The sequence below is a fragment of the Gymnoscopelus microlampas genome, assembly GCF_963454915.1.
Source record: "Gymnoscopelus microlampas genome assembly, chromosome: 9".
Classification (NCBI taxonomy): Eukaryota; Metazoa; Chordata; class Actinopteri; order Myctophiformes; family Myctophidae; genus Gymnoscopelus; species Gymnoscopelus microlampas.
The window spans coordinates 19052055-19078155 of record NC_139946.1 but is presented as its reverse complement, the minus strand read 5'-3'; the positions used below and the strand labels follow the sequence as shown (position 1 = coordinate 19078155).

General features: G+C 41.0%; 2 protein-coding genes across 2 annotated transcripts; both read left to right on the top strand.

Annotated features, from left to right (window-relative positions):
- Positions 1 to 597: 597 nt before the first annotated feature.
- Positions 598 to 26101, top strand: LOC311051214 (amyloid-beta A4 precursor protein-binding family A member 3). The gene is made up of 15 exons (XM_084065669.1): positions 598 to 898; positions 5017 to 5479; positions 5979 to 6156; positions 6473 to 6772; positions 7001 to 7081; positions 7918 to 8138; positions 9005 to 9035; positions 9155 to 9300; positions 10271 to 10357; positions 17571 to 17765; positions 21105 to 21284; positions 21959 to 22171; positions 23439 to 23558; positions 23939 to 24079; positions 24510 to 26101. The coding sequence occupies exons 2-15, from the start codon at positions 5123 to 5125 to the stop codon at positions 24579 to 24581; spliced, it is 2322 nt and encodes a 773-aa protein (XP_083921795.1). The 5' UTR covers positions 598 to 898; positions 5017 to 5122; the 3' UTR covers positions 24582 to 26101.
- oard1 (O-acyl-ADP-ribose deacylase 1) lies at positions 13065 to 16472 on the top strand. Its single transcript, XM_084065672.1, has 5 exons — positions 13065 to 13284; positions 13826 to 13991; positions 14910 to 14968; positions 15456 to 15568; positions 15713 to 16472. Exons 1-5 carry the CDS (start codon positions 13279 to 13281, stop codon positions 15849 to 15851), a joined length of 483 nt encoding a protein of 160 aa, XP_083921798.1. The 5' UTR covers positions 13065 to 13278; the 3' UTR covers positions 15852 to 16472.

Genomic DNA, 26101 nt, shown 5'->3' with positions numbered 1-26101 from the left:
GAGAACAACAGTACATGGAAGTACAAATTCACAATACAAGGTCTACTAAACTGGAAGACTCATAAAGCACTAAGCTTGTTTACACACGTTCTATTTTGGCAAATACAATGCAAATACAATCTTATATTGTACTTTTGGCCTTGTTGTGTTGTCTTTGGGGGTTTAAAGAACAGTGGTTAACTTAAATATCACTTACCAACAAACAAAGCAGCAAGCTATGTAAAGTTAAAAAAAAAACACTTGTGGACACAAATATAATAACACAAAAACATAATTCAAATCCTAATTCATAATCATAATCATAATTCAGGTGCCCACGCGTCCAGGTGCCCAAGTGTCCATGGTGCCCAGATGGTTTTGGTGCCCACCTCTTCAGGTGCCCACTCGTCCAGGTGCCCAGTCATCTAGAAAATATGGTGCTCAGATGTCTCTAGTGCCCACCTGTCTTGTTTTTTTTTCCACAGAAAAACAAGCCCAAAGTCGCTTATAATAAGCAGACGTGGCAACGCTGTTCCTCCTCGACATTCGATTGAGCGTGACTTGCTTCCAAAAGGATTTTTTTTTTTTTTTTTTTGCTGTGTATCCCTGGTGCATGCGCACTTCATTAGCCTTCTAACCACAGCCAGAAGAACAAATCCGGTCGGTCGCATCCAAACATGATACAATGTAACCATTTAATTGACACTATGTTGTCACGGAACGGCTGTCATTAGTTGTGACCGCGTGTTTAGAACGGAATGCAGCCGACTGTTCGCAAACAGTCGTCAAAAGCCGTCAACTGTGTGCGCTGTCGTGGCACTTAGATAAGTTTATTATAGTTCAGCAGCAGATGTCACATTAGAGATTCTTCCTCGACCCACAAAGAAAGAAAACCAGCAACCTATATCTAAGATACCAGGTGAGAGAGCTAGATACCAGTGGTGGGAAAAGTACTCTCATGTTTTACTTGAGTAAAAGTATCAATACTGCAATGTAGAAATACTGTGTTACAAGTAAAAGTCTGGAATTCAAATTGACCAAAAGTACCAAAATATTGGTATCAAAATGTACCAAAAGTACTCATTATGCAGAATGTCCCATTTCACAAGTTCTCAATGTATAAAATGTAAAAAGATCTTTTGAAAATAACAGATCTGTGAGCTTGTAGATCGGCTATTTTCAAATGGCCCGAAATATATATATAGGGCTGAATTGGTTAATGTACATGTTTTGTAATAATAATCCAAATCTACAGTAAGTAACTAAACAAGTTTTCATGTAATTGTAGTGGAGTAAGAGTACAATATTTTCCTCTGTAGTGGAGTTAGCCTTATCAAGACTATCGTATGTATTTAATCGAGTCTGACGAGTCTTTCGTATCTACGAGAGTCTTAGCGACCACACCCCCAGTTTGCCCTGAAATGTACAAATGTAACATGTACAACAAATGACATGTACAAATGCAAAATATAAGGTGCTTACCCGCTTGCCCCAAATGTTAACTAGGTGTCCGGAGTATTTGTGCAATGTATTAGTCCATATTCTTCAATAAAGAAGTGTTTTTATCCCGTCTGTGGCCGATTTTGTCGGAAGTTCCCAATGGTGGTAGTGGCTGGACGCATCCGGTGAAACCCGGAATTACACGCAATGTAAACGGGAAGTAAACGGGGGAATGGCGTTCGGCCACAGACGTGATTAAAACACTTTATTGAAAAATATGGACTAATACATTGCACAAATACTTCGGACACCTAGTTAACATTTTGGGCAAGTGGGTAAGCACCTTATATTTTGCATTTGTACATGTTCGGATAAATACGGGCTTTACCGGTGACATTCCAGGCCAAACTGGGGGGTGGTCGCTAAGACTCTAGTAGATGTAAACATGTCAAAATCGATAAAATACATCTACGAGAGTCTTGATCTAATGCTGTAGTGGAGTAGAAGTAAAAGTACAGAAAATTGGAAATACTCCAGCAAAGTAAAAAATACCTCAATCTTGTACTTAAGTACAGTACTTGAGTACTGTAAATGTACTTACTTTACGCCACTGATTGATACCAGGTTGGGAGCCCTTAATTTGTTTCTGGAAATTAAGATATGCCAGCAACACATATAGACACTTACTTTTGTACTGCAGATGCATTAGCTCCTCTCTAACCCTGGTTAATACATGTGTTACAATCTTCTAAATGAAAGTCTTTCTTTCTCTGTGCTGATTCATTATGTATTCTGCACACACCAACTAAGCCATCAAGCCACGGGCCATTTAGCTTTACTTGTTTGCTCATGGTGAGACACAACCCAACATTTTACAGAATGATGCTGTAGCTGGATTCTATATGTGGCTGTATTGAGGGCACGGATCATTTCAAGCCAAGGTGCCCCAATTTGATATGAATTAGGCCACTGACTGCACAGACAGAGCCTATTTGATACGATTTATTATCTCTGGGAACCCCAAGCTAAGATTTTGTTAAGATTTGGTCAGACACGTTTCAGAATTTTGTAGTTGTATTTACTTGTATTAAGTAAATAATTACTTGCACATAACATAACTCAAATCATTTTGCTAGGGACCCCTGGAACCCCCTCAAGGACCTCTAGGGGTCCCTGGACCCCCACATTGAGAACCACTGTCCTGAGGGGTGTATGATGTGTACACACGTTTAGTTTAATACACGATGATGTGCACACATGTACTTCGATCTTTAGACTCTGAAGAACTATCTGCCTTATCTTGATGGTCATAAGGCAATGAGGGCATATTATGGATGTCATTATATGTCCCCTATCTGTGGGGAAACGACAGGCCCAGTGTGTATGACATCTCTGTACACCCAGTGGCTGCTTTACTAGGTTCATTGATGCAAACAACCTATTCTAAACAGAGAGTGGTGTGGCTGCCACTCACTATACAGTACTATAACGTATTGTATGCAGAAAGGGCCAAGAGGTGCAGCTACAATTCCACCCAACATCATCGGGCAGCCATAGCTGAGTGGTTAGTGACCCCTGGTTGTCCCAGGTACGATTCCAGGCCAGGCCAGCAATGTGTCGATGTGTGTCCCTGAGCAAGTAACCCCTAATCTTAACCCGCCGCACAATGGCTGCTCACTGCTCCGAGTGATTATAGAATGGGTAAATGCAGAGGACACATTTCACGTATGTGCAATATACAGTGACAAGTGTGGCCCAATTTTAAAAAAGAGGGGAGAAAAGTGAGCAGGTTGACCTGATCTAAGACTCTAAGTGATTTTGGATGTGGTATGATTGTTAGGGGTGGTTCCAGCATCTCAGATAGATCTACCCTCCTGTACACCGGCTCTCAACATGGGGTCTGGGGACTCATAGGTGTCCTTGAGGGGGTTCCAGCGGTTCCCCAGCTAAATGATTGAGAGTTACGACCCTTATGGGTAGATTACCATTGGATTTTACGGTGTTGATTGGGGTCCCAGAGATGAAGATGAATAAAAAGGACAAAGTGTGAGTCCTTGAGATTAAATGGATTAATAATCATTTTGCTGTACATTGTGTAGAGTTTACTGAGAATAAATCAAAGCAACGTCCAGTCACCCTCTTAACGACAGAGGTGACTGGATGATGACACCTGCCTGATACTTATTAGGTGTGCCTAATAAACTGGCCACCATATGTCCTTTTTCTGATCTCACATAGCCAAGTGAGGCCATCAGAGATCTATGCCTACTGATCCATCTACTCTGGGTACATCTGAATTCAATATATGGGCTAGAATGGCCCCTTACAAACCTAATGTACGTCCAGTGCTTTGATGACAAATCATATCACCGTCCCAATATGAAGCACCAACCTGAACACTTGGGATTGGTTCTTCAAGGCAGTTATTTTTTAAATTCCTGATTTGTTTCCACACAGTTTTAGCACCTACATTGAATTAAGATTAGAGTTGTTCCGATGCCGATACCAGTATCGGAAAAGCTGCAGATACTGCCTAAAATACTGGTATCGGCGATTATGCGTCTATTCCATTCTGATACCACATAATGTATCCAATGATGAGGTTTCATTTACAGTAATCAAGTATATTTTGAATGCTTCAGTTGATGTTGCACCGCTGTTTTATACTTGTACTGTACTACCGGTATTTACATTATTATTTTACTAACTTGCAGCTGCACTTTAACAACTATTAATGGGAATTTGTATTTATTCCTAGATCAAATAAACGTTTTTATTTCAAGGACCCCCATAACTCTGAGAAATGGAACCAAATGGACCCGTATTTGTACACTGTCAGAGTTACAGACCTGTAAGGGTCCATTTGGAACCCCCTCAAGGACCCCGGAGAGTCCCTGGACCCCACTTTGAGAACCGCTGTCCTCTTTTTAAATTACACACTGCTAATCGGATCGGTATTCGTTATCGACCGATATGCAAGTTATCAGTATCGCGAAGGAAAAAGTGGTATATCGGTACATCATTAATAAAGATGTCACCAGATGTATCATTAGGCAGAGATCTCTGATTGTCTGTCTATGCGAGACATAATTTTGTACTAGCCTAACTGTTAGAGAACAAGCTCCAATTGACATGCTCGCAGGGCAATATTACTTGAATATTGCCGTGAAGGCATTTGGTACAGTTTGTTGCTCAAGGGCACTTTGACTGCATACCTATGTAGCTGTTGATGTACAATTCATTAGTTTTGTGGGGGTTGAACCTGTGATGTCACATAACGCTATAGGATAGTCACATTTCTTCTAACTAAAAGCTCACCATGCTGTCCCTGTACTGATGGGACTTTGAAAATGACACAGACCAGACTTTATCGATTCTCTTGAGGAACCTGAATTTTCATAGCAGAGGAATAGAGAAAACTCTGTATTGTTATATAACAGTGGTTCTCAAAGTGGGGTTCGGGAATCCCCACGGGTTCCTTGACGGGGTTCCAGCAGAATTAGTAAAATATTGGCATCCATGGCCAAATACAAATCAATGTTAGAGAACGACTGTTATAGAATGTCATTTATTTTGTATGTGAATGTGTTGTTACAGTGACTTTTTACAGTTCATAGCCCACTGCAGCAAAGGTGACTGGATTTGAAAAGAAGACATCTTAAAACACAGAGCGATGCCTCGCTGTCTCTGACCATCGCACGAAATGGAATCAGAATTGTGCCCCTCTGATGAACCAATCCCAATTGGCGGGGCCAGCCCACAAAATACAGAACCTCCAATCCCACCTGGAGGGGGCAACCCACAAAATGCAGAACCTCTGCCCGGCTCTGAAGCGGAGGACCTGGACTCCTTCAATCTGATCGAACCTCCTCCGTTGGACTGGAGGTCCGATACGTCGAGCGAGGCCGGGTCCCTGGGGGCCAGCGATGACCCCAGCCTCCCTCCTTCTGTGGGCGAGGCAGCGGGCCAGGGTGACATCATGGCCCAGACTCCGGATGTGAGTGACCACGCCACTTCACCTGTAGACGGGCAGCCGGAGCTGGCGGACGAGGAGAAGGCGGTAGGCCTGTCACAATTATTACATCCTTTGCTGTCGGGCAGAAACCTCTTATCGCCATATTTTAACTTTGTGTTTTTTTTGTCGCCCTACTTGATCATACTACAGCGTCACACAAAAACATCAAAAGTAGTAGATCCTTAAGCTCGAAACGCGGCGCAAAGCGACACGTTTTGAGCTTGTAGATCTGCTAATTTTGCTATTTTTTTATTTGAATCCTGAAAATCCTGTCCAAAAAAATTGGACATATGAGGTTTCCACCGACAGAGACCTGATTGCAATTATTTGAGATAATATTTTGCATAATTGTCAGATGTTTTTACATTCACCTGTATAAACAAATATGTTGAAAAATGTTACTGCATTTTAAAGGTTGGGTAAGTTTTTGTTTTGTTTTGTTAAAATGAGTGTTAAATTGCTCTATATAAGAGGAGAACAGAAATATAACATTTATTCAAGTGTCACAAGTCAAATGTCATGATGGTGACAACCGTACCCGCAGGAGGACGAGACGGCAGGGCTGGGTGAGATGGCTTCCACTCCGGATGTGAGCGACCCTCCTGCTGCTTCGCCCGTAGACGGGCAACTGGAGCTGGCGGGCAAAGAGAAGACACTGCCAGTCCAGCTGGAGGAAAAAGATCTGGCAGTTGAAGATGAGAAGGCACTGGAGCTAGAGAAGGGTGAGGGGGCTGATGTTCTTCTCGACCACAAATGTACCGCATGTTATTTAGACAAATGCTAGGTTCATTGATGACTTGGTATCCTATAGTTTTCAATTGTAGCGAAAGGTATTTAGATAGATGCTTGCTAGGTTCATTGTTTACTGGTATCCTAGTTTCCTTGAGGCACCACGCTGTTCTCTCTGCACTCTATTTATGTGATTATTCACCATATTTATTGACTAGAGTTCATGCTTACTCTGCTTATTCTGACCTTGTGCTTGTAAGTCGCTCTGGATAAGAGCGTCTGCCTAAATGCCTAAATTGTAAATTGAAGATGAAGAGGCTCCCGTTGTTGGGGTCGAGAGGCAAACTGTCGAGGAGGAGGAGGTCGCGATCATGAACAAGAGGCCGGACGACGAAGACCACACCCGTATTCACGCCCTCCTGAACCGCCTCCAGCTGATGGGAGAAGAAGAGGACCCTTACCCTGAAACCCTGAAACCCTTTCCCCACCCCCACCACCATAGCCCTACAGAGCTGGACCGCACAGCAGACATCAGCACTTTGCACGAAGAACCACCTACCGAAACCACAGGCCTGCTCTTCTCCGAGAGCCACCAGAGAGACCTCCTAGGTAGGGCTGCAACAATCGATTTATCTTCCTAGCGATTATTCAATCGATTACTATTTCAGTTAATCGAATAATTTGACATTAAAGAAAAACATGTATACATCAACAAATCGATGTGACAAATTATAATTGACTTTTTATGATTGACTAAATCGTCTTGTTATACCACTTAATTATTATTATACCACTCAATTAAATCATTAGTTTGATTAACTGCACCCCTCCTCCTAGGACTGTTGGAGTGCACGGAAATCGGACCTCCTCCGCGGCATCGATCCAAGCCCCAGGGCTCCTACCAGCGCGTCCCCACAGGTAGGGTTGGGTTAACCTGGCATGGCTAGACTAATATGACTGCGTAGATATTAATCTGGAACTTAGGTGTGGAAGATTAATTTCCAAGGGGCGAGATTACAAACAGATTCAAACGTTACAGCAAAACATTTCCCACTTTGAATAGTGGGCTCTGATTGGTCACCAGAAAATCTGGAAATGAGCGAAATGTAATTCAAACCGAGAAAACTGCTAGACCATTTAGCTTTTTTTTTTTAGCTGTGGCAGATTGGTCTGGTTTCCACAGTAGGGTTGGGTGACGAAGTTATGTTACAAGTAGGAACCCAATTCCAAATTGCCAGGTACCCATAAAAATTAAGGAACCGGAATGGATAAAATCATTTAACCCATTAAGACCTGATGCCGATTCTACGAATGCCTTCTAAATCTGTAGTTCTCATACTCACGCTCTCACACTCAAAATAGCAGATATTCAAGCTCATAGCGCGTCACTTCGTGCCGTGCTGCGAGCTTGTACATCTGCTATTTTTGAAAAGCCAACGCTAAAATCTATGACACAGATGCTTTCCCAGATGTCTTAATGGGTTAAGGGTCCAGTAGGTTTCCTAACACAGTATTTTCAGGAGAAAACGTTTCAGCATTGGCTATATCTTGGGTAATATACACAGTTTGTTGTAATAGTAAATACTATTTACTTCAGTTTATGCTTCAATTAACGGAAGATATTTTTTTTTATGTAATTTGACCTCTTTTTTATACCATTATGGAACAAAAACGGGGAATCGCTGAGATGAAACCGAATCGATAATCATAATCGGAATCAATGAAATCCTAACGATAACCATCCCAACCCACAGGGGATGTGGACGCGGTGGTGTCTGTGTCCTACAACCAGGAGGATGCCCAGAGGTTCTGGGGTTGTCATACTGGCAACGGCCAGCAGCAGGAGCCGCAGCGGTCCCGGGATGATTCGATAGGTTCTCTTACTGAGGAAGACGAGTACCCCGAACCTGTGTGGATGAAGAGGGGCGAGGAGCCTCCGCGAGAGGAAGAGGAAGCCGCCCGAGAGGGCGATCAGGTGGGTTGGATTGACGAGTAATCTATGATGTGCAGTAAACATGAAGCCATGAATTTAATAATCGATCAACAGAATATTTATCATTTAAACATTTTCTAATCAAATATTTGTCATGTTAACAACATTTCTTATGCTGTGTCTTTAACAACATCACCACAATTTTAATGCGCATCTCTGTTCTATATAAAGTTGAAATGACTACTGGATATGAAGCAATTTTATGTGTGAGCATGGTCTAAAAATATTGCATTGATTCATTAAATAATAATAATAATAATTAAAAAAAAGAAAATAATCCTTAGTGAGCCATCCTTGTTGTCTTCTATTGTCATAAATAAATAAAGGCAGGAAGTCACTTTACATGCAGAAGTACTGTATGCGTAATGTTAAAGCCTAATTTATGCTCCGTCGTGCGATGGTGTTGGACGCCTAGAACGGCAGAGAATTGCAGATTTACAAGCTCACAACGTGTCGTGAATTGTCAAGTTGTCAGCAACACTGTAATGCAACAAAGTATGAATCGGGCTCAACAGTAGCACAAAGATGATGCTTAAAGGACATAGAACACAAATAGGCTTCAGGTGCTTCCGTTCATCAGTACTTCTGCATTCGAGTAGTTTCTTTGTAGCTTTATCTATTTTGGCCTTTTTAAGTAAAGTTGGGAGCAGGCATTGACTTCCTCTTTTTGGAGGCAGTATACATTTCTAAAGGTAGATCACGGTTTATTTTTCTTTTCTGTGTTTATGGTCACAGGACTTTTTCTTCTTGACAGTTATTGGAACAGCATAGTTTTGACGCTCCTTGTTCTTGTGTGTTTTTGGTACATTATGAACCATATTACCAGAATCATTTTGATTTCATTGCAGAGTGCTGACGACCACCCAGCCTATAAAGATGGTAAGAGTCACTTCAGTGCACATTTAATTTGGCTGTCATAATACAGTGGTTAAATGCATACACCTGACATTTTGCATTTTAAGTATTTACAGTGTGTTTGTTGACATTGTCTCTCCCAGTGCCTGGTCCTTGTGACCCAGACGACTTGTTGGACGGGGTTGTATTCGGTGCCAAGTATCTGGGTTCCACTCAGCTGAAGTCGGAGAAGAACCCGTCCACCAACGCACGTATGGCCCAGGCTCAGGAAGCCGTGGACAGGATAAAGGTGTGGGCCGCCTCCACCTGATGCTGTGCACCTTTGATTGTCCTTTTTTCTGTCATAGCACTTTCATATTTTAACCCATTCATTGATTCTACAACTGCCTTTTTAATCTCTCAAGAACAGATTCAGAGCTACGCTACTGAATCTGTTGAGAGCCCCGTTCAGAACGTGTGCGCGTTAGCTTACAAGTGGGCGTGCCTTCAGATCAGGAAGCAGGCCGCGCTTTACCCAATCAAATGTAGTGGGCAGGATTTACTGTCTGTGCGCTCCCTTCCCACTGAAAACAAGCCGAAACTCATTTAACAATAGCGTCCTTGAAGCAGACAAAACCACGGAAAGATATTCACATTTTAACTTGCTCTTTCATCATAGAAACAAGTGGGCTTATAACCAAAACCATCCATGTTCTCTGGGAGAAGTGGTGTTAGTGTTCCGTGTAGAAATTGTGTTAGTGGGAATGAAAACATAAGCACACCACCGGAAGTGGAGCGATGAGGGCAGACCAAAACCCTGGTTTCCTTGCGCACAGGTGCTCCATTCACTCGGCCCAGAGCCAAATGAAAGAGTAAAAAACAGCAGAGGGCGCTGTTTTTCCTTTTTATTTGGCGATGGGTTCCCAGATTGCTGCCTTTTAAACCAGTAGTTCTTTCAACATTTTTCAAAAATAGATGTACAAGCTCGCAGCTGTGAGCTTCTATATCTACCTATCAAGCCAACGCTAAAATCTAAAATGACACAGATGCTTTCCCGGTTTTAATGGGTTAAGATGTAGATATAGAGAGGTAGAGAGAGAGAGAGATGGATGGATGGATGGAAGGAGAGCGAGATAAATGTATAAATGATGGATGGAAGGAGACCAAGATAAATGTAGAAATGAGAGAGAGAGCAATTGGAATAATTGATTTATGATTTATTTAATTATGTAATATATAGTAAAATGATGATTACTAGTAGTAAGTTGTCTTGTGTGCAGGCTCCAGAGGGTGAGACTCAACCAGAGACGGAGGTGGATTTGTTCATCTCTACACAGCGTATCAAAGTCCTCACCGCTGACACACAGGTAAGAACCATCAAGCCTGATACATACCGAAAATAGCCGACCTACAAGCTCACAACGTGTCGCAGAGAGACAGTAGAGAGAGAGAGAGAGAGAGAGAGAGAGAGAGAGAGAGAGAGAGAGAGAGAGAGAGAGAGAGAGAGAGAGAGAGAGAGAGAGAGAGAGAGAGAGAGAGAGAGAGAGAGAGAGAGAGAGAGAGAGAGAGAGAGAGAGAGTCTGAACTAACCGGTAATTTTATCTGACGTACAACAACCACATTCCGTAATTCTGCTCTCAGGTATTGGCCACAATAGTAGATAATACTGTATAATAGTAGGTATCTCAAATAATTGCGATCAGGCGATTATGTCATAGTTGTGACAGGCCTAAACATAGGGTGTCCATGCCTTTCTTAAACCCACTTTGGGTTCAAGTTACTTTCTTGTATCTAGTATTATTTTGCAACAATCAGTGGTGCATGACTTGTAGGGTTACAGCGGCCATCTGCTGTTTTCCAGGATGACATAACCTCTTTGTTTACAGCTTCTGTGTAATTTATACACCTGCCCTTCACTTCCAATGCTGTACCACCTACTGTATGTGTTTTACATAGAACAGATATGATACTTCCCACACTTAATTCTCTGTTTACTCTCTTCTAGTGAAAATAGAGTTAAAGTTATCTTCTCAAATGTTAGTCCAATTGCCATGAATGACAAAGTTATTAAAACTGTCTTAAAGCCCCATGCGACACACAACTCATTTACTCACAGCACCACAAGGTTTTCTGCTTCTTTCACTCAAAAAGCAAGTATATTTATAGAAATGTGGAAGTATTAGTTCTCTACTCTTGCCACAATCATGGATTGAGTAAACCTTGTTGACTGAGATTGTGTGTATGTAATGTGGATGATGGAAATGTTTTATAGGACATTTTTCTAATCCCTGCTCACTCTCTACAAAATGTTCATGTATGTTGCATGTTGTCCACACAACTATATCTATAGGCCAATCATAGAATGATAACAGTACCCTCTCTAACAAGAGGAATTTGTCATTCTTTAGGACAGAGGTTTTAGGTTAAAGAGCCACAGATGCAAACAACTCATCTTAATACACTTACATCTACCTTGCTAAATTTGCACAGTACTCAATTTTGTCATGTTAATCTTGCACAAGGCTGACTTAGATTAAAGTTGTGCAATTACTGAGTTTATTTATTCATGTAATTCCTACCTCCATATCACTATGTTGTCTTATCACTGTATTTGATCAATTTATTATTGTTATTGTGCTGCACCGTGTCTTGTCATGTGTGAATTATACATAAGAAAGTTGACAATGTTTCAGAAAACTATTTTCAGAAAACTGTAACACCATCTTCTTTCCAAAAGTTCAATATTGTTCTGTGTCCTCCTCTGTCGTATTTGAACCATGGTACAGTACATACCAGAGTCCTGACTGCATGGCCAATTAAACACTGGATTTTGGTTCTAGTGTAAAACAAATCAAATTATCCGAATGTACTGTGACAAACAATAGGCTACCTCCAAAGATGCTATATAACGAACTTGCAAAGTTATGCACAAAACAAATAACAGATTATTTTTATACATTTACAAACATTTTGGTAAATTGGAAAAGAAAGTGTGACATTTCATTTCAATTAATTCAAATAGAGAAAATTGCCAATCTAGAAGCTCTGAACTTATCTTGTGTGCAGTCACACCTAGCTCTGTGTCCAATTGGTTTGACTCAGGCCAGCTGGGACTGCAATCCCCCATCCCACACAAGGCATCTTTCTCCACCACACTCATAGGCCTGGTTCATTTCTGGAGAAGTATTTAAGTATTTGGACAAAAACAGGCTGAATTCCGGGTTCTAACCACTTCAAGGATGGACATGCAGCCTCAGTGGACTCCCATGGCGCTTTCCCAGGTAACTTTATAAACTCCTAATGTGTTATTAAAGGCACTGATTTCTATCCAGGGATCATCAATGTGTCCAGTACAGTTATTATCCCAAATATTGAAATCCCAAACATGGAATAGACTTGGGCGGGCCATGCTGCATTGATGCTTGTTTACAGCCAGTATACAGAGGCTGACTTGCCAGTCTCCAGGTTTTCTTCAGAATCGGTTGTCGGTTGTATACAAATTTAACTAAATGCAGAAATACATAAATTATTTTAAAAATGTGTGTATACACACTATGGCACATTAGGAGTCCACTGGTGCAGTGGTTCTCAAAGTGGGATCCAGGAACCCCCAGAGGTCCTTGAGGGGGTTCCGGCGGTCCCCAACAAAATGAGATAATCTATATTAAAATAGGTTCAACCACTTTACCCTACGATGTACAAGCTCTTGTAGATCTATTTTTTTTTTTAACTTAGAAAAATTAGATCAAATGTTTTTGAAACATTTAAGCAACACAAATCTTGCAACGGGGTCCCTGGCTCAAAATGTTTTCATACGGGGGCCATGGCCAAATACATATTTATTTGGGGGTCCTTGACATGAAAATGTTTGAGAACCACTGCACCAATGTACATTTAGGTCTAGGTGTATCCTGATAATAATTGTAAATGTTCATCACCAGCTGGCATGGCGATGATCCCTGTTTCTTTTCCTCATGTTGGACCGTCAGTCAAAGTGTTGTAAGTAAGTTCTATTCAGTCATAGCCTGGTTAGAGCCATTTTCTCTTTTCATTTTTACATCTAAGTTGTAGTAGTTCCATGTCCTGTTTGTGCATGTCTCCACCTAGTGGTGGTTGTATGTATAACCTATTGGGCAGGTTGACTTTGACCCTCTGAGGTTGCTGTAGCTGTCAGTGTGTTCATAGAGTTATCATGGGGTTGTTATGTACGTTAGCAGTTTGAGGCTTTGAGCTCACGATGTGAAGTAAAGCAAGTCATTAGTTAGTTTCTACAGGGCATAGGGAAGATATGCCTGTAAGTATGAACACACACGTGTCGTATGTTAAGCATGTCAAGTATAACGGCTGTTATGGCTCGTTGTTTGTTAGCGATGCTAATTTAGGTTAGCATGTTGATTGTTATGTCCCTTATGTGTTAGCATCGAGCTAACAGGCTGGGCTGAGCTTTAGTTACTGTAGTGTAGTGGATTGAAGATGATTTTGCTGTTGTAAATATGAATTGTCGTGTTTCTTAGCTTTACAGTGCTCACATGTTTGGAGACGAGCAACAAATAAATAGCCTGAACCTAGAACTTGTATTCTATTTTCAAAAGATTTGTATGCATTTGAAAACTTGTGAAATAAAGAGTGCTTTGTACTTTCAGTACATTTTGATACCAATACTTTTGTACTGAACTTTTACCCAAGTAAATTTTAAATTCCAGACTTAACTACTTACTTGTAACAGAGTATTTCTACATAGCAGTATTGATACTTTTGCTTAAGTAAAAAATGTGAGTACCTTTTCCACCACTGTCTGTGACCTCACCCCTGACTGTCGTTCTTGTGAATCCTAGTCTTCAGAAGACAGCTGGAGGCTGAACCACCTGAGTGGGGATCTGTTCTGTTGTCCAGAGGATGAGTCTCTAGCCCACTGCATTAGTGAGGACTGCCGCATGGGCGCAGGCGTCGCCGTGCTGTTCAAGAAGAAGTTTGGTGGCGTGGACGAGCTGAAGGAACAGAGTGAGTCACTCCTTGATAAAACATTCAAAGGGGTTTGCTATTGAGGTATTGTTTTATTCCACACACAGTAGTTTTTTTTGCCTCAATCGTGGTGATCGATGGTAGTGGCAATCTGCAAGTTCACGTGTAACATGATGAAGGGCTATTTTTTGACGAATGTTCACCCCAGAAATAGGGGTGAACTAGGGTTTAACCCATTTAGACCTGTTACACCTATACGTTGTTTATACCTTCCAAGCTGGAACGCCTCTGTGTCATTTTAGTTGTTGCTATATATCGCTGTTGTTGGGCATACACCTCTTATCTCCATATTTTAACTTTTTGTGTTTTCATACTACAGTGTCACACAAAAGCATCAAGAGTAGAAGATCCGCAAGTGCGAAACGCGGCGTGCAGCAACACATTTTGAGCTTGTAGATCTGCTACTTTTTATACATTTAAATTCAAATCCTGAAAAGTAACAGTTTTGGACATGAGGTTTCCACCTGACAGAGATGATACATAGCCACATTATTTTTTTTAGAAAACGTTTTTAGAATTGTGATTAATCCTTATATAGAGTACTTACTTGACCTGGCCAGGATCCCCCCCAAGGCTCTATACTAGGCCACCTCCTATTTTGCACTGCCTGTTTAAAAGCCCACCATGCAATGCTTTCTGTGGCAATTTTTGGTCGAAGAGATTTGGTGTAGAGGGAATAAAGAAAGGGGGCAAAGGACAGACGCCTGGGGAGGCCCGCTCAATGAAGTACACTGTATATAGGGTTTAAGTGGTTAATCTAGTGCCACCCTTTGGCAAACAAGGTGGTAGAACAGCTGCTAGTGGGAATTCTGGACAATTTCTCTTGTTTTTGAATAAGCCTGTTGGGAACCCTGATAACATTTGTTGTGTTCACGTATTGTCTTTTCACCCACACAGAAAAGATCTCTGGACAATGTGCTGTACTGAGAAGAGAAGGACGTTTTGTCTACTATCTGGTAAAGATTGAATTCACAAATGGTGTTATTACAGTGGTTCTAAAAGTGGGCTCTGGGGACCCCCATGGGTCCTTCAGGAACAGTTGAACCACTTCAAAAATAGCTAAAGTAGCGGATCAACAGGCTCTTAAGGTCGACAGTTTTTTGGGGGAAATTCTTTGCCTATGACATGGATAAAATAGGGATGCCAGGTTGAAAGTGGTTAATTTCACTTTCATTTCACTAGCTAGATAATCCAATCAGAGAATGTACTCTATAAGAGTATACAGATCATAGGTTTCTCTCTCTCTCTCCATCTACGGTATAGAATTCTGTATTTAATGTAATCTAACAATTAAGATCTTCTCTTCCTTGGCATCAGATCTTTTGAAATTGGGGTCTGCAGCAATCATTTTCTATTTATCCATGTACTGTCTGTATGAATGCACGTATATTGTATGTACTGTATGTATTTCATTAATATTATTGTATTCCAACTGTTTTGCAGATCACAAAGAAAAAGTACTGCCACAAACCCACGTATGACAGCCTCAGACAGAGCCTGGAGGGCATGAAGTCTCACTGTATAAAGAACGGCGTGACCAAAATATCAATGCCAAGGTTTGTACAATTTATGACAGCAGAGCATTGACAAACCAAGTCCATGAGAGAACCTCAAAATGTACAGTAGAGATTTGAGTTCCAGGCAATATGTTAGCATGATTAGTATTAATTTTGTTTTTGTCTCTCTCTCTGATCTGATAGAATTGGTTGCGGCCTTGATCGCCTGAAATGGGATAGAGTGTGTGAGATATTGAAAGATGTTTTCGAACACACCGATATCAATATCACAGTTTACACCCTTCCCGAGACCAAAGTGAAGAAGGACCAACCGCCCAGCTGATTGATTGAAATTTCATCTGACTTTTATTTAATTCCCAATCCACCTTGTACTGTAGTCCCTTGTTGGTGCTGTTTGGTTTAAGGAGGGTGTGGACGGGCACATGAAGTCACCAGCTGCTTCTTTTCTCCTAACGGTGAGGAGTTTCACCAGGAGGACGTAACGCATGTATGCTGTTCTTCCCAGTTCCACACCCCACTGAACAGTCACTCTGACCAACCTGTAGCAGTTGTTACTAGTGCACTAGTGCAGCGAGATCACTATCCCCGCCCGGCTTCCATCCTGTGATCCAGTTTTGTTCATTGGGACACCCCGGGCCTATCGGGAACTTAACCCTTTTTGTGCCAAAGTCTTCATTATTAAAAAAAAAACACTTTCAAGATTTTTCCGAAAATGTAAAAAAATAGCAGATGTACAAGCTTGCAGCTGTGAGCTTGTATATTTTCTATTTTTGAGAACCACTGTTCTAAACCACTGTTCTAAATCTAAACTTGTAATCAAAAAATATCACTCTGTGCATGGTAATGTGATACATGATCTTGGGAATTTGCCAAAATGTTTGTAAATAAATACTGTAATAATACATACAAATGCATGCATTGCTTTATTGAATGTTTGTAGATGGGGTACTGTACATATTGTCCTATCTTTTCTCAGTGACATTTTTTTATCTCTTTAATTAGCTGTACTTGATTTGCTGATATATCCAGTTTGTCACAATCCTTAACTTCCTAAAGCCTATATACTTCCATTGATTTATTTACAAGTCTGTAGATAAGGTGTTTTTAAAGAAATGTTCAACTATAATGAAGGTTTAGGGTTCAAGTAGTTTAAACATCACTCGTTTTTAAAGAGTCAATGAGGATGGATGGAACATGAACGCTCAGTAGACTGACTCCAGACCTGCCAAGGAGGCAGCCTGTTATTTTGCTCTGGTAATCGTGTTTGGTTCAAATAATGACAGGAGGATACAGAAGGGAACAAACAAACTAAAGAATACATTGAACTTTTGGCAAGATTATTTTTAGCCTTGCAATGCGTCTCTAAGGATGTTGATGTTTCTGCCATCCTTCCAACACCTAATCTAAGTCCTAAATCCTAATCTGTGCACAGCACTTTTATCTGAGAAAGACTAAAATCAAAATATTTAACTCAATGGATTCAAATGAACTTAATATGAATCCATACATTTATATCAGTGTTGCTAAAATGAAAGTTACCTTTATCTGTAACATTCAGTGTCCATTGCAGTGTACATGTCCATGAGTTGAATGTAAACAAAATTCGACAGCTTGTGATAGTTGAAAATGTTCACTTCATATAAATTAGATATATGCTGCGCTTCGGCTGCATTTCTTCTCATGCTGGTACAAATCCTGACTTCTTTGTTAGGAATCAAATTGACAGACCGTAACCATCTCTAACCTAAACACAACCATTTGATTGGTTTGGGGCACTGGGGGTGGTACACAGCTTGGGACTAAAAGTGCTGCCTGAGAGGTAAGGAAGTACCTTAACAAAGAAGGCTGGGTGCACCAGTCCACTTCTGTGTCTAGCAGTGAATCTACTGCATTGAATGGACAGTGGGTGCAATGTGTTATGTACGACCTCCAGAACTTATTAGGTAAAAAAAACACTTGTATTGTGTAGAAAATTCCCCATCCTCTCTGTTGCTTACCGTTGTTCTGTCATCAGCTCCTCATGTGTCTGGTCTCCCCCCAGGAGGCAATGATGGACCATTCTCTCCAGATGATCTCCTACATCGCCGACATTGGCAGCATCCTTGTGCTGATGGCTCGCAGGAAACAGCCTGGCCGTAAGGGACAAGACGCTGAGCCGGCTTCCAACTCCTCTTCGTCCTCCTCTGCACCGCAAAAGAAATACTGCATGATCTGCCACGTCTTTTCCTCGGAGGATGTGAGTAGGGGTGCAACAGTTGATCAAACTAATCGATTTTAACGTTGTGACCCTGGCTATTTTTGCAGGACACTTAAGTATGAAGTAGGGCTTAAAGGAGTAGTTCACCCAAAAAATCACTTATTTTCTATCAATCACTCACCCCATGAAGCCTTGAATTCATGGAGATTTGTTTTTGTCACATTCCTGAGCCAATAATTCAATGACCACTGACCAGGTCATCAGTAGGAGTCTCAATTGAGACTCTGCCGGTCATCAAATTATTGGTTTAGGAATGCGACAAAAACAAAACAAAATCTCCATGAATTCAAGGCTTCATGAGGTGTGTAATTGATAGAAAATAAGTCCTTTAAGTGGATAATCAGACAAATTGTCGATTATAAAAAATCAATTCGAATATTTTGTTGATGAATAAATGCATTTTAAAATGAAAACCCAGAAAAGTAATTGATAGAATAATCGCTAAGAAAATAATCAATAGTTGCGTTGAGTCCCTAGACAGAGAAGGCCTCACAGTTTACTTCAAGAGGCAGTCCAGATCAGATGCCAGCTCCTACATACCTTTGTGCCCTCAGGCTCAAGTATCATACTATTCTAGTCTGTAGTATTCTATTCTATTTTAATTCATAAAGTAGTATTCTATTTTACTTTTTTGTTTAGGGCTTTTTTTGCCTTTATTTGATAGTCCACAGCGTGGAGAAACAGGAAACGGGGAGAGAGTGTCGTGGAGTGACAGGCAGCAATGGTCCGCCATGCTCGGGATTCAAATCTGGGACTCGCTGTCAGGCATCAGAGCCTATGTGGTATGCACCTTAACCCAGTGGTTCTCAATCTGTGGGTCGGGAGCCCCAGGAGGGTCCCCACATGATTCCCCCAGATGACAGTGAAGTGACAACTGAAGGACTTTTAAGACCTTTTTAATACCTCAACAAAAGAAGACAAAAAGAAAAGAAAATATAGCTGCAAGCAGCGATAATACGGGGCCAGGAGAGAGAAAGAGAAATGATAATTCCTTTAACAGGTCAGTTCATGAAAGTCCTTGCGGTCTTGTTTCCAATGAGGGCCTGTGAGCAATTAGGGGTTAAGAGTCTTGCTCAGGGACAAATTTCATGTCATCGACACATTTGCTGACCTCGCCTGGAATCGTACCTGGGGCAACCAGAGCCTCTGGCTCCCTAGGCGGGCTCACTAACCACTCAGCTATGGCCGACCCTCAGAGAGAGAGAGAGAGAGAGAGAGAGAGAGAGAGAGAGAGAGAGAGAGAGAGAGAGAGAGAGAGAGAGAGAGAGAGAGAGAGAGAGAGAGAGAGAGAGAGAGAGAGAGAGAGAGAGAGAGAGAGAGAGAGAGAGAGAGAGAGAGAGAGAGAGAGAGAGAGAGAGAGAGAGAGAGAGAGAGAGAGAGAGAGAGAGAGAGAGAGAGAAAAACGGAATAGATTGAAGATAGAAACGGAATAGATCGAAGAGACAGAGAGAGAGACATGGAAACGGAATAGATTGAAGAGAAAGACATGGAAACGGAATAGATTGAGTCATGTTTTTTGCAATTCAACTTAAATGAGTGTGCATCAAGTGAGGCTTGAACCAGCAACCTTGTAGTCGTGAGGCACTCTTAGGTAGCTGCAACACTACCTATAGTGCTATAGCTTTGTCCAGGCTGATATTGTCTGTTTAGGATCACAAACTCTTGCCTTCTGTCATGACCCAAGCCCCTGTTTCACTAACACTAAGATCACTCGTTCACAAACCATTTACCAATTAAGAAATTGTACATCTCCTCAGAAGCAAAACTAGTGAAAGTAGCCGATCTACAAGCTCACAAACCATTAAAAGTTGTCAGATTGTACATCGGCTATTTTCACAATGAAGTATGTTATACATTGAAAAAACATACTCTCATTGCTATCTGAAAAGTTGTGAGATTGTAGATCAGCTGTATGTAAAAAACACTCAATTAAGTATTTCATGTTATCTTTAACAATTGCAGATGTATTCATTGATAGTCATGTTGTGTGAAATGCAACTTAGATGAAGTCTGCACCAAGTGAGGCTTGAACTGGTGACCTTCAGGTTGTGGGGCACACATTTAAGCGAGAAGCCACCAACAGACAAGAACCTGTGAAAAAGGAGATCACACAGATCATACAGTTTCACGCAAATAGCTGAAAAATCCTGGGTTTAAGTGTTTTTCAAACTGCTCAAGATTGCGGACAATCTAAGGGCGGTGCTTACTGGTCAACGTGATAGATGTGTTCCTCATTAGTCAAGGCACATGTGTAAGCAGGTCTAATGGCTGTCGGCCAAACGAGGCATGACTTTTGCCTGTTTAAAGTTTGCATTTTCAAAAAATTGCTATAGCGCCCCCGTTTGACCAATTGGAGTAAGATTGGTTTCAGTGATATTTGGAATGGCCCTTTACATTTCTGCAAAGTTTCAAAGAATGGTAAGTCTGCATGTATGTGTTAGGGGCAGATGAATAATTGTCATAAAACTGCAATATTCATTGGCTCATTAAAGCTTCATTTTTTCACTTATGGAAGATATTTTGCAAACGTTTTTTGGTATAGGTCCAAAGTTCATGTGTAAAAAGTTTCGTGCAGATTACTCAAAAATCCCAGGAGGAGATAGGTTTTAACTGTTTTTCATATAATTCAAAATGGTGGGAGATCTAAAGGTCAGAGGTCAAAAGTCAGAGTGTGAAAGTTGTTCAGCATGAGGAGACGCATGTGTGCATCGAAGTTTCATGGCTGTAGGTGAAACAGGGCATGAGTTGTACCTGTTCAAAGTTGTCATTTTCAACTGAGTGCTATAGCGCCACCTTTTGACGAAAGATTGTGAGATTTATTTTTTGATCGTTTTTCATGACCATCTATCATATGGCCGAGTTTCATAAAAAGCGACTGCACGGTTCAGCCAGAACTGGCAAAAACGGCAGAAGAAGAAGAAGAAGAAGAAGAAGAAACGGAATAATGCCAATAACAATATGGGTCCATGCTGGAAGCCTGGCCCCATAAAAAGACCATTATTGCATCAAAAGTAATCAACAAACTTCTATAAAAACTGTTCTAATATTGGCCAAATTGTAAAATAAATAATATAAGACAGAGAAAACAAATTGGAAAATAGCCGATCCACATGCTTAGCTTGTAGATCTGCTATTTTCACAATATTTATCTATGGAACGAGTCAAACAAAACGTAATGCCTTAACTCCTACAATTCCAAGTGCTTGTCAGGGTGGGTCCCCAGTTCAAATATGATTCTTTTGGGGAGTCGCGGCCTGAAAAGATTGAAAACCACTGCCTTAACCAACCAACCAACCAACCATCTCCTCTCCTCCTCAGGCCCAGGTCATAGCCCAGGCTATAGGCCAGGCGTTTGGTGTCGCCTATCAGCAGTTCCTCCAGACCAACGGCATCAAGCCCAGTCAGCTGAGGCCTGGAGAGTACAGTGACTTCCTGGGAAGCCAGGAGCTCTACAACGGAGATCTGGTCCACTTCTCTGACTCGCAGAACATCAGAGATGTAAGCTGTAGACACACAGCAGAACCCTACTGTACCTACTGTTTGTTTAACTCAGAGAGGATAGTGAATCTAACACTGAGGAGTTTGTTGTAGATATCGTCGTTGCAATTTCTGACATTGTTATAGACTTCTCTAAAGTCAGTCGGCTGTTGTACATTAAATCTAAGTGATTGTTGTTCATTTTTGGTTAATGTTTCTTTATTTTTTTATTTGTGCAGTGAAATACAATAATTGAAGCTTTGCGATGCGTTGTAAGCTTGTACATCTGATATTCTCATTATTACTGATATGTTTTTAAACTAGTTTGAAGAATGTCAAAATTTTATACAGCAATGCACTGATATTAAAAAGAAAATGTACTTTGTCATTTCTGCTTTAGAATACTTTAAAAGCACATTTACTTTTGAATACTTAACTATTTTTAAAAGCAAGTATTCCAGTACTTTAACTCGAGCACAAATGTTCATTTTTAGTTGAGTGATATTTCACTAGGAGTATCTATACTTTGACTCAAGTACTGGCCTACTGGGGTTGAATACTTTGTGTGTGTGTGTGTGTGTGTGTGTGTGTGTGTGTGTGTGTGTGTGTGTGTGTGTGTGTGTGTGTGTGTGTGTGTGTGTGTGTGTGTGTGTGTGTGTGTGTGTGTGTGTGTGTGTGTGTGTGCGCGCACCCAGGTGATCATCACCAAGGCAGCGGGGGAGATCTTGGGCGTAGCGGTGGTGGAGTCAGGGTGGGGTTCCATCCTCCCCACGGTGGTGGTGGCCAACATGCTCCACGGAGGCCCCGCCGAGCGCTGTGGAGACCTCAGCATCGGAGACCGAATCATGTCTGTCAACGGCACCAGTCTGGTGGGCCTCCCCATCACCACCTGCCACAGCATCATCAGGGTGAGGGAGGTGCCATAGGCCAGTGGTTCTGAAACATTTTATTTTCAAGCACCTCAATATCTGTCAGAGTGTACAAATGGAACCAAATGGACCCGGAGTTACAGGCCTGTATGGGTCCTTTTAGAACCCTCTCAAGGAACCCTGAGGCTCCCTGGACCCCACTTTGAGAACCACTGCCAGAGGGAACTGGTGGTTCTCAAACATTTTCATGTCAAGGACCCCCAAAATGATATGTATTTGGCCACAGTCCCCCATTTGAAAATATTTTGTCCCAGGGAAGATTTGTGTAAGATTATTTAAAAATGTCCAAGATCTTTCAAAAATAGCATATCTACAAGCTTGTGACTGGACAAATTACTAGGCCCTGGCATGTATTATCATTTTGTACTTAAAGGAGCTACACCATGAATTTAAGAAATAATAATAATATTTAATATCATATTGTTTATGTCCCTCAAACGTTTTTCAAAAGGTTTGAGCCTAAATCAAGCCTCAGATATACTCATTCCAACTAACTTCTCTCTGGCTTATAAAGCACTTTCACCTGCAATACCACATTGTTCTGTTTGGCACGGGGCGCTATTGAGCCAGTTTGTATGCATGTTATGTCCTGGTTCTGTGTGGAAAAAGTAAAAAAAATATATATGAAAAAATGTAAAAAAAAAAAAAAAAAAAACTTTTTTTTTTTTTTTTGGTTAGACTGTTTTCAGACCACTTTACATAAAAAACACAGATAGCCTATGAAAGCCTGCATGCTCGAAGTCGGGTATTTGTTGGAACAGAAGACAGGTGGGGGAGACCAAAAACACACAAAAATGAAGAAAAGGTTAAAATTCATGGTGTAGGCCCTTTAATTTAGATGGGATAATAGTACTTGCATCATTGCATGGTTTCATCTGTCATCGGTGTGTGAATGTGTGTTTGTCAATGAGTGAATGTAATGCACAGTGCAAAGCGCTTTGGATAATGGTGCTATATACAGTACTGTAAATGCACCATTTACCATTCTCTATGAAAGTATGTTCACAGCTGAGCATAAGTAAAGTCTTTTCTATAGCATTATTTTATCCAGCTGATTTTAGATGCATCTCTTTAGTTCAGTCATTTTACCTGAGCATTTTTCCTCATTGAAAGTCAGTTTGCATAATATAATAATTTACAAGGACTATTAAGTAGTGCCTCATGACAGTACGTGTCATTTAAGTTTCTGGATTGTCACAGTTATACTAAACTCTAAGTGTTCCAGTTCTTTTTGTTTCCATAACAGGACTTGAAAGGCGAAACTATTGTGAAGATCAGCATTGTCCACTGTCCTCCTGTTACCATGGCAATTATCAAGAGACCAGACCCCAAATACCAGCTGGGTTTCAGTGTGGAAGACGGCATTGTACGTCACTGTTCATATTGTTAAATCAACTTTATTTTTGTTTTTCATGTAATCGGAGAGAGTTTAATCTACATAAAACAAATTTTGCTAACACTCACTTGGCCTTCATCCCACTAAATGTAACTATCTATGAAAGGAAAGTTACTAATTCATATGACTAATATTCTGGGGCCAAAGTAACAGATCTACAAGCTTTGTGAGCCCTGCAGCATTTGTTCTGGAGTGGTACTTCAGTGGTTTTGTTTCCAAATGAAATCTGGGAATCACAGTTCTAACAGACCAAAGACGTGACAGACCACAGGTGTCATCAAAAAGACTTCTAAAATGGATGTTATGCATGTCAGACTTTTAACGAATTCCTCTCCTTTCCTACCAATCAGATCTGTAGCCTGATGCGGGGAGGGATAGCGGAGAGAGGGGGCATCCGCGTGGGACACCGCATCATCGAAATAAACGGGCAGAGTGTTGTAGCCACACCCCACGAGAAGATCATTCACATTCTGACCAATGCCATTGGGGAGGTGAGATTGGATTCTAGCTATATTAACCAGTTTAGACGAGGGCTGCAACCATCGATTGTTTTCTTAGCAATTCAATTATACTTTTTTAATTAAATGAATAATCGAGAAACGCGTTTTGGACTTTGAAATATATCAATGAATCAACGCACATTTTTGTTTATTTATTTATTTTTATATAATTGACTAATGGATTAGTCTGATTAACCACTTAAGCCAGTTCCTAATTTATACATTGTTTTGCAGAAATAGGGAAAATAGCAGATGTACAAGCTCACTTGTTGTTTTATGTATAAGAAAAAACTAATTATTCCTCCCAAATCTGTAATTTTTATTATTATCGAATATCTCTTTATAACCTATTAAATCGATTAATTCCATTAACTGTGGCACCCCTCGTGTTGATATTAATGTAGACTCTCCCTTTGGACAGATTCACTTGAAGACCATGCCAGCCTCGACGTATCGCCTGCTAACTGGACAAGAACAGGCAGTGTTCCTCTGATAGGCCAGGATGTAAGCACCATCCTCCTCGCCCGTTTGATCATGCAGGACACATTTTTTAGAAGCAAAATTCTGTATTGTACTGTTGACGCTTTCACACCAACCTCAAGCACATTATGCAATTTATTATATCGTTCCGTAGGCTGCTATCATTTGTCATACTAGAATCAGAATAATCTTTATTGTCACATCACAGTTTTACTGGTGTAAAGAAGTGATGATCAAGCGATATATTTTTGAATTTGTACAGTGCATTGGAGTGTTGCCAAAAATAGCGGATCTACAAGCTGCAAGCTATTTTCGACGAAGAGGTTTGGTGTAGAGGGAAATATTAGCCGATCTTGTATAGAGCCCAGGTAGACCCCAGTCAACTAAGAATATAGGGTTTAACTTGAAGTGGTTTGAAATGGCAGGTCTAAAGATGGTTTTGAATTTGTATTTATCTGATATTTAACAAGACAGATGAAATAGTAGCTGACACGCAGAGACACAAAGTATTTTTTGGACTACATTTTTACATTTCTAGGAAAGATTCAGTTTTGATTCGTCACGTCTTCCACCATGCTATATCACCAGTGTGCCTGTGCAGAGTCATAAGAATCATCAGTCCATGTCCAAAGAAAGCGTTTCTTGAGCTGCCAGCATCTTTCTGACATGCATTTCTATAGTAAAGACGCGCTGAAGTGCTCCTCTACCTAGCGCCCCGAGCATCGCGCTTCCCAAGCTCTCGGCATCCAGCATTTTTTGCCGGAGTGCCCTGGGCGCTTCAAGCTGAAAATAGTTACAATTGTTGAGAGGAGTGCCGGTCATTTGATCCTCATAATTGTGTCTGACGACGCGGCCATTTATGACCCGACGTCGAATCGTTACCACAACTATGAATAGTCCATGTTTACCATTGTTTCAGCTAAGCTTTTTGGTGAAAAAACAGGACGTTTGACCACAGCAACGGTTGATTGGTTCGAACGTTGAGTGCATCAATAAACGCAACGATCGCTCTGGACATGATGTCCAAAGCGCTTATAAAACGCTCTCTGTGGACACGGCCCCTTATAGGCTTCCTGAGCGGAATCATAAGAATTGTTAATGATAGACAGTCCTTGTGATGTGATTATGGGCTTCCACATACTGGCATTGAGCTGCAAGTGCATTTCAATTTATTGTATAAGTGTCTCTCAGTGGGACTGATTCCTCTTATGCTGTGAGCGGGGTCCAGGGACTCTCAAGTTCTTGAGGGGCTTCCTAATGGACCCTTACAAGTCTGTACATCTGAGTGTACAAGTGGAACCAACTGGACCCGTTTTGTTTGCTCTCAGTTATGGGAAATTAAAAAGTTTGAGAACCACTGCTGATGAAATAGCATTTTATTACAATGCTTTTGGCATTGTATCATGCCCATTATTATCTTTTCTACTGCTTCTTAGCTCTGTGCCTGAAAGAAAGAAGGTGAATGCCTTATTTGATAGAAAGGTATATTTTTAAGAATTGTTTTGGATGTCCATTAAAATGATGTATATGATG